We start from the raw sequence: 11130 nt of genomic DNA on the forward strand, positions 1-11130 counted from the left end.
GTCAATGCCAAGAAGAATCGCCGCGATATTGAAGCCAAAAGGTGACCCAACGAAGTACTGATGGGGTGGTCTTAATAATCTGGCCACTCATGTTCAAATATATCCCACGTTCAAAGGCTGTTAAATCGCGTTGTTTACCCATATCATCAGAAAAAAATCACTTCTACTGTCGTGGTAAACAACCTGTTTCCCTATTTATAATGATCTGGCCCTCTAGCAACTTCAGCACGAAATTATAGCTAATTTGCCTACGAACGTAAGGAGGTCATAATAATCTGGCCACTCAGTGTATATGCAAATATGGAAATATGTCCTTATTTTTAAGCCCTTTTAGTAAAAAAAATAGCGTAATTAAATACACATTCTACCACTTTGATCTTTTTCACTAAGTGGATTTGTTTTATTGGGTTTAAAAAAATTTTTTATAAGAATTTATTTGAGACAAACTGATAGCATATGCTAGAGAGCAAGATCTCAAATACTTCTCACTAAGCAGATTTTGGAGGTCTTTTTTCTGTCATCACTTGGAGAATATCCTCGTCTTTTCACAGCCATGTGGTTAAAAGGAATGTGTGGGCATCTCAGTTTATTGAATCTGAATCTTTTCAATAGTGCATTACCCTTTGCTATTCCATAGAGGCCTGCAGCCAGTGACTTTGCACATGGTTTTATTTTGCCCATGAACAAGTACATATGTATAATACTCAGAAGTAAAATTAACTGGATAGCAGAAAAAGCATCTGTAAATTTGATATTGCCAAATTGCCTTCCATGAGAATTACACCAATTTACTTCCACTAGAATTCTTTACAAGTGCTTATTATTTCCTCATATCCTTGTGACCAGAATGTGATTAAAAACATGCACAGCTGGTGTGGCTCAGTGGTTGAGCATCAACCTATGAACCAGGAGGTCGAGATTTGATTCCTGGTCAGGGCTCATGCTCAGTTGCGGGCTTGATCCCCAGCAGGGGGTGTGCAGGAGGCAGCCAATCCATGATTCTCTCTCATCACTGATGTCTCTCCCTCTCCCTCTCCCTCTCCCTTCCTCTTTGAAATGATAAAAAATGAAAAAATAAAAAAAGAATGTTCTTGATAAAGCAATAAAATTTAGTTTTAAAAAATTGTTTAAATATAACACAAAACATGCATTGTCACCAATCCTACAGGTGAGAAATATTTCACAATAGTGTTTTTAACTTAGACTACTTTTTTTTTATTGATACTATTACAGATGTCCCATATTTCCCTCCCATTTTCCTCCACCCAGCTCACCCGCTCCCCTCCCCAGACTTTACTTTTTAGAAAAGTTTTAGGGGTACAAGCAAAATGAGCCAGAATATAGAGTTCCCATATACCCCCTACCCAAACCCACCCAGTTTCCCCCAGTATCCCACCCACTGCACCATAGTGAGATACTTGGTACAGTTGGTGGGACCTACACTCACACATCATTGCCAGACAAAATATGTGGTTTACATTAGGGTTCACTCTTGGTGTTTTTCAGTGTAGTTTTAATTTGCATTTCTCTTTTATAGGTTTACTTTTTAAACAAGAAGCCATTTTTTTCTCATTTTCTGTGTAACTGTTTACTTAATCTCTCCTCAGTCCCCTTATCTGTAAAATGGAGGTAATCCCTCCTTCCTCCCTCCCTCCCTCCCTCCCTCCCTCTCTTTGTCCCTCCCTTGAGGGTTACAGTAAGAATTGAGTGAAATAAAGCCATTAGTTCAGTGCCTGGAACAGAACGTGCAGTAAATGGAAGTGCTATAACATTAGCAAAGGTACAGGTCATTGATTTTTAAATAAATAAAAATACATACACACACATAAATCCCTCTACCCATACCTACATACAGGGGCTAATCTCTCTTGCACTAACAGTCATCTTATATGTATTTCTCTGGCTGTAAGGAGGAAAGTGCTAAGTAAGACAGATAGTGAGGTGGACATAGTGGTTCCCTTTAAGATAGAAAACTGGCTCAGCAGAGAGTTCTGGTCAAGATGATGGTGTAGGTAAACGTGGTACTTGGAACCTCCCATGACCACAGCAGAGTTACAATTCCAGAACAGCCATCATTCAGAACCCCTGAAATCTAGCTAAACAGAAGTCCTATAACTAAAAATATAAAGAAGCAGCCACATTGAGACTGGTAGGAGGGCAGAGGCTTGGAACAGGCTGGTCCCACACTCACATGTGGCAGTTAATAACTGGGAGAGATATCTTGGCTGTAGAGATCTCCCCTAAGGAGTAAGGGGTCCCAGCCCCACATCAGAACCCCCAGCCCAGGGTTCCAGTGCCAGGAAGAGAAGTCCCCATAACTTTTGGCTGTAAAGATCAGTGGGGATTACAGCTAAGTGAGACGGAGGTCTGCTAGAGTCCCAGGTGTTCCTCTTAAAGGGCCCATGAATGCACAAACTTAACTTGGACTCATTCCAAGCACTTTGAGCCCAACACTGGGGTGGCAGCTTGAAACACAGCAGGGGCATACAAGGAGGAACTGAATTGTCTAGCAAGGGCTGGAGGAGCAGCCTTCTCTCAGACAGAAGTACTGACAGAAGCCATTGTTCCACAGAGTTGGCAGGCGGGTCACCATATCTGAGTCTCCATCAACCTGGCTAAAACTCATAGCTCTGCCCTGGTGATTCCTGAGACCCCAGCCTACCCAACTTGCAGGTCCACCCAAGCCTTTTCCAGTAGTTTCCATACAAATAGCCTCTCTTGGCTCATGCTTTGGACTTTCCTAAAATCTATCAAACAGGATTTGGCCAAAACATACCCATACATTTTGCTAAGAGGCCCCACACCTGGCTAGCAGCTACCAACCTCAGTTAGCAGCCTGAACTCTCCTGGGTACCTCCATGCCCAGCACAAGTAGCAGCCATCTGCAGACTGCTCTGCTGCTCATGCCAGATGGCCCCAGGCAAGATAGAGGCAGTGGCTGACCTTGTACCTCCCAGGAGGCCCCAGAGCCAGTGGGCCTGGTAGACAGCTACAGACCACACTAGATTACAACCCAACCACCTCCACAGTGGCACACACAAGGGGCAGACTCAGCAGGCACCAAAGCCCCAATGAAGTGAGACCTGCTCTATGGGGTTGACTCCTGCACAGCAGCTCCTCTGCTCTAATTGCAGCCAGTCCTTGCAGCCAATCAGCCTGAGGATAAATATCTCCCAGAAATGTGCCAACAGCAATCAAGACTCGGCTACAACAGGACAGTGCACACAGCTCACATGGGGTACACTTGGTGCACCCAGCTAGGTAAGCAGGGAGGCTGCACCATTGGGCCCTACAGGACACCTACTACATAAGGCCACTCGACCAAGTCTGGGAGAGAGCAGCTCTGCCTAATACATAGAAACAAACAGAGGGAAGCAGCCAAAATGAGACAAAAAAACAGGTCCCAAATGAAAGAACAGGAGAAATCTCCAGAAGAACTAAATTAAGTAGAGGCAAGCAATCTACCAGATACAGAATTCAAAACAATGGTTATAGGGATGCTCAAGGAACTTAGTGAAAACTTCAATTAAAAAAAAGGGCATGAGAACCATAAATAACCAGTCAGAAATGAAAGGTATGATAAACTGAAATGAATAATTTACAGGAAATAAACAGAGTTGATGAAGCAGAGAATCAAATTAGTGACTCTAAATATAAAGAAGCAAAAAGAAAAAAAATATTTTTTTAGTATATTTTATTGAATTTTTACAGAGGAAGGGAGAGGGATAGAGAGAAACATCGATGAGAGAGAAACATCGATCAGCTGTTTCCTGCACACTCCCCACTGGGGATGTGTCCGCAACCAAGGTACATGCCCTTGACCGGAATCGAACCGGGGACCCTTGAGTCCACAGGCCGATGCTCTATCCACTGAGCCAAACTGGTTAGGGCAGAAAAAAGAATTTTAAACTGGCCACATGGCTCAGTTGGTTGGAGTACCATCCCATATAACAAAAGATTGCAGTTTCTATTCCTGGTCAGGGCACATACCTGGGTTGCAGATTCAATTCCAGGTTAGGGTGCCTACAGGAGGCAACAAATTGACGATTCTCTCTCTAGCCCCCGCAACCCCCCCCACCTTTCCTTTCTTTAAAAATCAATAGAAACATATCCTCAGATGAGGATTTTTAAAAATGAGGATAGTTTAAGGTCCCTCTGGGATAACATCAAACATGCCAAAACTTGCATCAGAAGGGGAAGGGAGAGCTAGGGTTGAAAACCTATTTGTAGAAATGATGCCAGAAAACTTCCCTACTTAGTAAAGAAAATAAACATTTAAGCCCAGGAAGCACAGAGTCCCAAATAAGACAAACTCAAAGAGGCCCACACCAAGACACATAAATTAAAATGGCATAATTAAAAAGACAAAGAATCTTAAAAGAAGCAAGAGAAAAGTAGTTACCTATAACAGAGCTCCTATAACCCTGCCAGCTGATTTTGCAACAGAAACTTTGCAGGCCAGAAGGGACTGGCACCTACATCCACAATTACTTTACCAGCAAAGCTATCATTTAGAATCAAAAGTCAGCTAAAGAGCTTCCCAGACAAGAAAAAGCTAAAGGAGTTCATTACCACCAAACCAGTATTACATGAAATGTTAAAGGGTTTTTAAGAAGAAGAAGAAGGAAAATCAAAAGTAAGACTAATAAGAGGGCAATAAATCATATCTGTCAACAATTACTTTAAATGCTCAAGTCAAAAGACATACAGTGCTCAGTTGGTTTGAGAGTCGCCCCATACACCAAAAGGTTGCAAGTTTGATCCCAGGTCAGCACCTGCCTAGACTGCAGATTTGATCCCTGGTCAGGGTGCATACGGGAGGCAACTGAGCCATGTTTCTCACATCAATGTTTCTCTCCCTCTTTCTAAAATCAGTTAAACAAAAATCCTCAGATGAGGATTTTTCAAAAAGATATATGGTGACTAGAATGGATAAAAAATTGTATGAAACTTAAGATCAAAAGACAGACTAAAAGTGAAGGGATGAAAAAGATATTTCATGAAAGTGGAAACAAAAAACCAGCTGGGGTAGCAATACTTATGCCAGATAAACTAAACTTTAAAACAAAGGCTACAACAAGAAACAAACAAGGACCCAGCAGTTCCACTTCTGGATATTTATTCAAATAAACAAAACATACTAAATCAGAAAGACATATACATCCATATGTTTGTTTCAGCATTATTTACAGTAGTCAAGATATGGAAACAACCTAAGTGTCCATCAACAGGTGAATGGATAAAGAAGTGGTGTATGTGTACAGTGGATTACGACTCAGCCATATGAAGAATAAAATCTTGCCATGTGCAACAACATGGATGGGCCCAGCGAGTATTAGGCGAAGTGAAATAAGTCAGAAAAAGACAGATGCTGGATGATTTTACTTATATGTGGAATCCAAAAAAGTAAAAATGAAGGACAGAAACATAGATACAGAGAACATTTTGATGGTTGCCAGATGGGAGGGAGGGTTGAGGGATGGGTGAAAAGGGGAAGGGATTTAGAAGTATAAATTGGTAGTTACAGAATAGTCACAGAGATACAAAGTACAGCCTAAGGAATATAGTCAATTTTATAATAACTAAGTATGGTGTCAGATGAGTATGAGATGTATTGGGGTGATCACTTAGTAAGTTATATAATGTCTAATCACTACGTTGTATACCTGAAACTAATATTGTATGTCAACTATAATTTAGAAATAATTTTTCCAATTAAAAACACAGAACAAGAAGAAAACAGGCTCAATGGCTCCTATGTGGTGCCCTTTTTCAGTGTTATTACTAAATAGAATGAGAAATAGTCTATTTAGTAATAACACCTGCCGAAAATGCTTAGTGCTAATATGAAACTGTTCTTGCTCCTTGGTGGTTATACACAAAACCACTGTGAGCCTGACTGTGTGTTGCTAGGGCCTTCTCCATTTTACTGGCATAATGCCTGCTGACATTGAGGAACTGAGAGTCATGTCCCATCAATGGTAAGAGGATCTGCTATGTATGCAAAGCTAGGCACCATGAAAAGAAATACAAAATATGTACATCTCTGCCCTTTGTCTTCTAGTGGTGTATAACAAAAGACTGGCTATAAGACAGTGTTACTGCAACTTTCCAGTTTATCCAGAGGAATAATAAGGGGGAGATAGAGGTGTAATAGTAAAAACAGTTACCTGTGATCTGTCACTTCCCCACCACAGACTTCAGGGGCAGGGAGTCCTGTAAGGAAGAGGTTATCCTGCCTCACTTCCCTGGCTTTAGTCATTGGCTGTGTCCTAAGATGCCTTTTTGGTGTGAATCAGAAAGAGACTGTCATTTTGTTTTTGTTAGCAGGTCTTTCACACGGTGACTTCCCTTGGGCTGAATGAACAGGAGCTGTTATTTCTTAGCCAGTCAGCAGCTGGACCTCACTCTTCTCTCTCTTCTTGGAATGGTGTTCCTGATGTGGGCATGGTCAGTGACATCCTTTTTTGGATCTTGAAAGAACACGGGAAGAGTAAAAGCAGAGCCTCAGACCTCACCAGGATCCATTTCCACACGCTGGTCTACCACATCCTGGCAACTGTAGATGGACACTGGGCCAACCAGTTGGCAGCCGTGGCTGCAGGAGCTCGTGTGGCTGGGACACAGGCCTGTGCCACAGAAACCATAGATACCAGCCGAGTGTCCCTGAGGGCACCCCATGAGTTCCTGACTTCCCATTCGGAGGCAGGCTCCAGGGTCATATTCAACCCTGACGAGCCAGTGATAGAATGGCACAGGGAGGGCGTGTCCTTCCACTTCACACCCGTATTGGTCTGTAAAGATCCTATACGAACTGTGGGTCTTGGCGATGCCATTTCAGCTGAAGGCCTCTTCTATTCAGAAGTATACCCTCACTATTAGGAAAGTTGTTATGGGTAATTTTTCTGAAGGAGAACTAGCCAATTTAAGAATTAATAGGAATTAAGTGGTTTGGAAAATAGGATTGAGGTATCAGAACAGTTTCTAGATTTAATTCAAAGACAGCCAAAAACACAATAGCAGATTAAATTATCAGATACATTCCAACCTGCTGACAATTACGCAAAAAAGTTTCAGGTTTTAATCCAAATTTATCTACTGAGACTGGATTTTTAGGTTTGTTTATGTTGTGTTATATGGGTAAAAAACATGATTCCCAAACCCTGTTTACATAGCATTGTCAGGTATTTCAGGCCAAACGCCTTTACCCTGGCTGGAGCGCATGCCAGCTGGAAAAAAACACCTCCCTCCTCCCCGCCTCAGAAGTGCATGCTCATTCATCATGTCTAGTAAAGCCCATGGTGAGCCTCTCGTGTCCTCTCTCCACTCAGTGTTCATGGGCAGGGTCATGACTTCCATTCAGTGTTATAATAAAAATACTTAATGAGCACACCTTAGTCTTCTCTCTAAGACAGAGCCTCAAGTAAGGACAAAATCACCCCTCCTGTGCTTCATTCTCAGTGAGGCAGGATCCCTGTGGAGCCTGGGAGAGAATTGGCCATTCTGCACTGGTTTAGAAGCCTGGCTGACCTGTAGGGTGGGTGACCATGCGAGCTGAAGGGCTGTGCCTTCCTGCCCTTGCCCTGGCTTCTTAGATTGTAGGCCAGCTGGTCAAAGACTACCATGCTGGGCCCAACCGTATTGCCCAGCTCTGGACATACTTTCTCCAGTAGAAGACTGATCTTTGTTTATTCTGGTCCTTGAAGGCATCTGCTTTTACAACTGGAATATGCTTCTGTGTGTATAACTGTTCATGTGTGTTTTACATTGACATATCACATTCATTTAAGAGTTTGACCTCATAAGAACCCAGGATCATGAAGAAATATGTCATGTTATGTATTTATTTTTTTATAAATCAAAGAGACTTCTGTGTGCTTTTAAATATATTAAAAATAATTACATTTCAGGAGTCCTAAGACTATTTGCAATTGATTTTGTTCTACCTATCACTCTGGAGCCAGATATACTAGAAATTATTCCAACTTTAACTTGTGAGTTCTATGTTACTCTGCTGTTGAGATGTTTAACTTCTCTTCCCCATCACTGGTTGGGCAGTCCCTGGGACTGAGCTTCTGTGTTTTAAAGTGACAGAAAATGCTAGTGTCAAGTAGTGAATCCAGTAAGAAACAGCAGTTTGAAAGGATGGTGAGCCTTCTCAGTTTGTTCAAAGAGCAGTATCGATATGGCAGCTGCTGGCTCGCAGCAGCAGCTTCTGGAATCTTGATGCTAGCTCAAGTTCTTCATTTGGGACCTCTCCTTCCCTACTTTGGGTAAGAAGAAAAGGCTTGGTTACTCCTTCAAGAAAACTTAAGCCTGGAGAATTATGCAGCTTGAAATTCAAAACAAGTAGTTTAAGGAAATCTCTGGCTGCCACCTCATCAGTCTCTGCCTCCAACTTCAATTAAACACCAACCTTCTAGCCTATTTTACTGGAAAGACTTAAGTGAGAAGAGATTTCTATTTTCTCAAAAAGAACTGAAATAAGTTATCATTTTATGTTCTAAACCTGAGAATACCTTGAGAGTTCCCAAGTGTTCTCCACGTGTCTACTCAGACCCCGATATTAGTATATATTCAGCAAGTTCTCCAGTTTTCACTGGTGATATCAATAAAGACTAATCCAGGATGTGTAGTCTGCACACACTTTAGAGCAGTTTTCAAAAGATGGGTTTTGAACAAGTCAGTTTGGTGGTTATCATAAAAAGTATCAAAATGTACCATACGTTATAGGAGTAGGTATTATAAGTATTGTTTTCTAGAATTTGATATATGCCTGCATGAGTGCATACATGTATGAATTTCCACCACGTAGGGCAGATCATGCAGAACTGGGTGGGAAAAACACGCCCTTCAACCATTCACTTAGAACTATATTTTACAAAGGTTTTCACATATGATTTGATGTGAAGAAAAGTGGAAATCCACTGGAATAGAAAGAATACCTGGTGAAAAATGAGACTTCCTAAAAATATTCTAACACTCACTCTTGCCTTCTCTTGAAATCGATTTAACACTGGGGGAAAAGCTGCAAAACACACACACACACACACACACACACACACGAATCAGGAGATAAGAATTCAACCAAAAAAATCAGTAATGTCTATCATGCAAATTCAGTTTGCATCTTATTCTCTATCAAGTTTAAGTGGGATGCCGAGACCGGCTTGGCTCAGTGGATAGAGCGTCAGCCTGCGGACTGAAAGGTCCCGGGTTCGATTCCGGTCGGGGGCATGTACCTGGGTTGCGGGCACATCCCCAGTGGGAGATGTGCAGGAGGCAGCTGATCGATGTTTCTCTCTCATCGATGTTTCTGACTCTCTATCTCTCTCCCTTCCTCTCTGTAAAAAATCAATAAAATATATTAAAAAAAAAAAAAGTTTAAGTGGGAAAAGGGTAATTATTCATCAATAGAAATCCAAATTCTAGACAGGGTTTTGAGATGACAAGTATTGTATAACATGGGACCAGTTCAACTTACTGTGCCTCACTTTGCTCATCTGTAAAACCTGTTAATAGTGGTCCCTACCCTCATAGGGTTCTTGATGACTAAAGGAAAATGTTGTGAAAAATAATTAGCACAGTACGTGGCACATACAGGCAATCCTCGGGTTATGTCGGACTCGACTTAACGTCGTTTCGGGGTTAAGTCACCATCTCCCTTTACAGTATTTATTTTTTTAAAAAGTTGTCTTATGTTATTTATTATTTATTTACCACAAGTAAAGGTCAGGAATTGTTACCTTTCTTTAAAATTTTTTTTACTGTTTCACTTCATTACTGCTGTGTATGTGCTCCATGTGAGTTATGTAGGTGCTTATGTAGGTGGGTTCCAACTTATGGTGAAAATCGCATTACGTCGCACCGTAGGAACGGATCTCTGACATAACCCGAGGACTGCCTGTATTTTAAAGTTTGATAAATTTCCTGGGACTCTAGAACTATTTTTAAATCATTAAAAATTTACCACCATGACAATTTCAATTTTTTAAAATTTTTTAACTTTAATTTTCTTTATTAAGGTATTACGTACGTATGTTTCCTTGGCCCCTATTGCCCCCCACTTCCACCCCCTGCTCATGCCCTCAACCCACCCGGGTGTCTGTGTCCATTGCTTATGTTTATATGCATGCATACAAGTCCTTTGGTAGATCTCTCTCCTTACCCCCACCCTCCCCCTACCTTCCCTCTGAGGTCGCTTAGCATAATGCTCTCCAGGTCAATTCATGGTGTTGCAAATGGTAGGAGTTCCTTCCTTTTTACAGCAGTGTAGTAGTCCATTGTGTAGATGTACCACCGTTTTCTAATCCACTCATCTGCTGATGGGCACTTAGATTGTATCCAAATCTTAGCTATTGTAAATTATACTCCTATGAACATAGGGGTGCATATATCCTTTCTGGTTCGTGTTTCTAGTTTCTTGGGATATATTCCTAGAAGTGGAATCACTGGGTCAAATGGGAGTTCCATTTTTAGTTTTTTGAGGAAACTCCATACTGTTCTCCACAGTGGCTGCACCAGTCTGCATTCCCATCAGCAGTGCACGAGTGTTCCTTTTTCTCCACATCCTGGCCAGCACTTGTCGTTTGATTTGTTGATGACAGCCATTCTGACAGGTGTGAGATGGTACCTCATTGTCGTTTTCATTTGCATTGCTCAGATGATTAGTGATTTGAACATGTTTTCATGTGTCTCTTGGCCTTCTGTGTGTCTTCTTTCGAAAAGTATCTTTTTAGGTCTGTTGCCCATTTTTTTATTGGGTTATCTTCCTTTTGTTAAGTTGTATGCATTTTCTGTAAATGTTGGAGATTAAACCCTATCGGACATAACATTGACAAATATGTACTCCCATGTAGTGGGCTTTCTTGTTGTTTTGTTGATGGTTTCTTTTGCTGTGCAGCTTTTTATTTTGATGTAGTCCCATTTGTTCATTTTCTCTTTAGTTTGCATTACCCTAGGAACTGTATCGGTAAAAATAATGCTTTGGCATATGTCTGAGATTTTGCTGCCTGTGGATTCCTCTAAGATTTTTATGATTTCCCATCTTAGTATTAAATTCTTTATCCATTTTGAGTTTATTTTTGTGTATGGTGTAAGTTGGTGGTCTAGTTTCATTTTTTTGCATGT

At 41.2% G+C, this 11130-nt stretch overlaps 2 protein-coding genes across 5 annotated transcripts in view; one reads left to right on the top strand and one right to left on the bottom strand.

Annotated features, from left to right (window-relative positions):
* ADPGK (ADP-dependent glucokinase) overlaps positions 1-7756 on the top strand; it is a 40069-nt gene extending 32313 nt beyond the window's left edge. For 2 of the 3 annotated variants that reach the window (XM_006752817.2, XM_015558482.1), the window contains one exon: positions 6331-7756. In XM_006752817.2, coding sequence (XP_006752880.1) covers positions 6331-6882 — 552 coding nt within the window. In that variant the 3' untranslated portion in view covers positions 6883-7756. Of the gene's footprint in view, positions 1-6327 lie in introns of all 3 variants that reach the window. The other variant, XM_006752816.2, reaches the window with a different exon arrangement.
* BBS4 (Bardet-Biedl syndrome 4) overlaps positions 1-11130 on the bottom strand; it is a 73656-nt gene that overhangs the window by 3453 nt on the left and 59073 nt on the right. The window lies entirely within an intron of this gene.

Source organism: Myotis davidii, unplaced genomic scaffold, assembly GCF_000327345.1.
Source record: "Myotis davidii unplaced genomic scaffold, ASM32734v1 scaffold171, whole genome shotgun sequence".
Lineage (NCBI taxonomy): Eukaryota > Metazoa > Chordata > Mammalia > Chiroptera > Vespertilionidae > Myotis > Myotis davidii.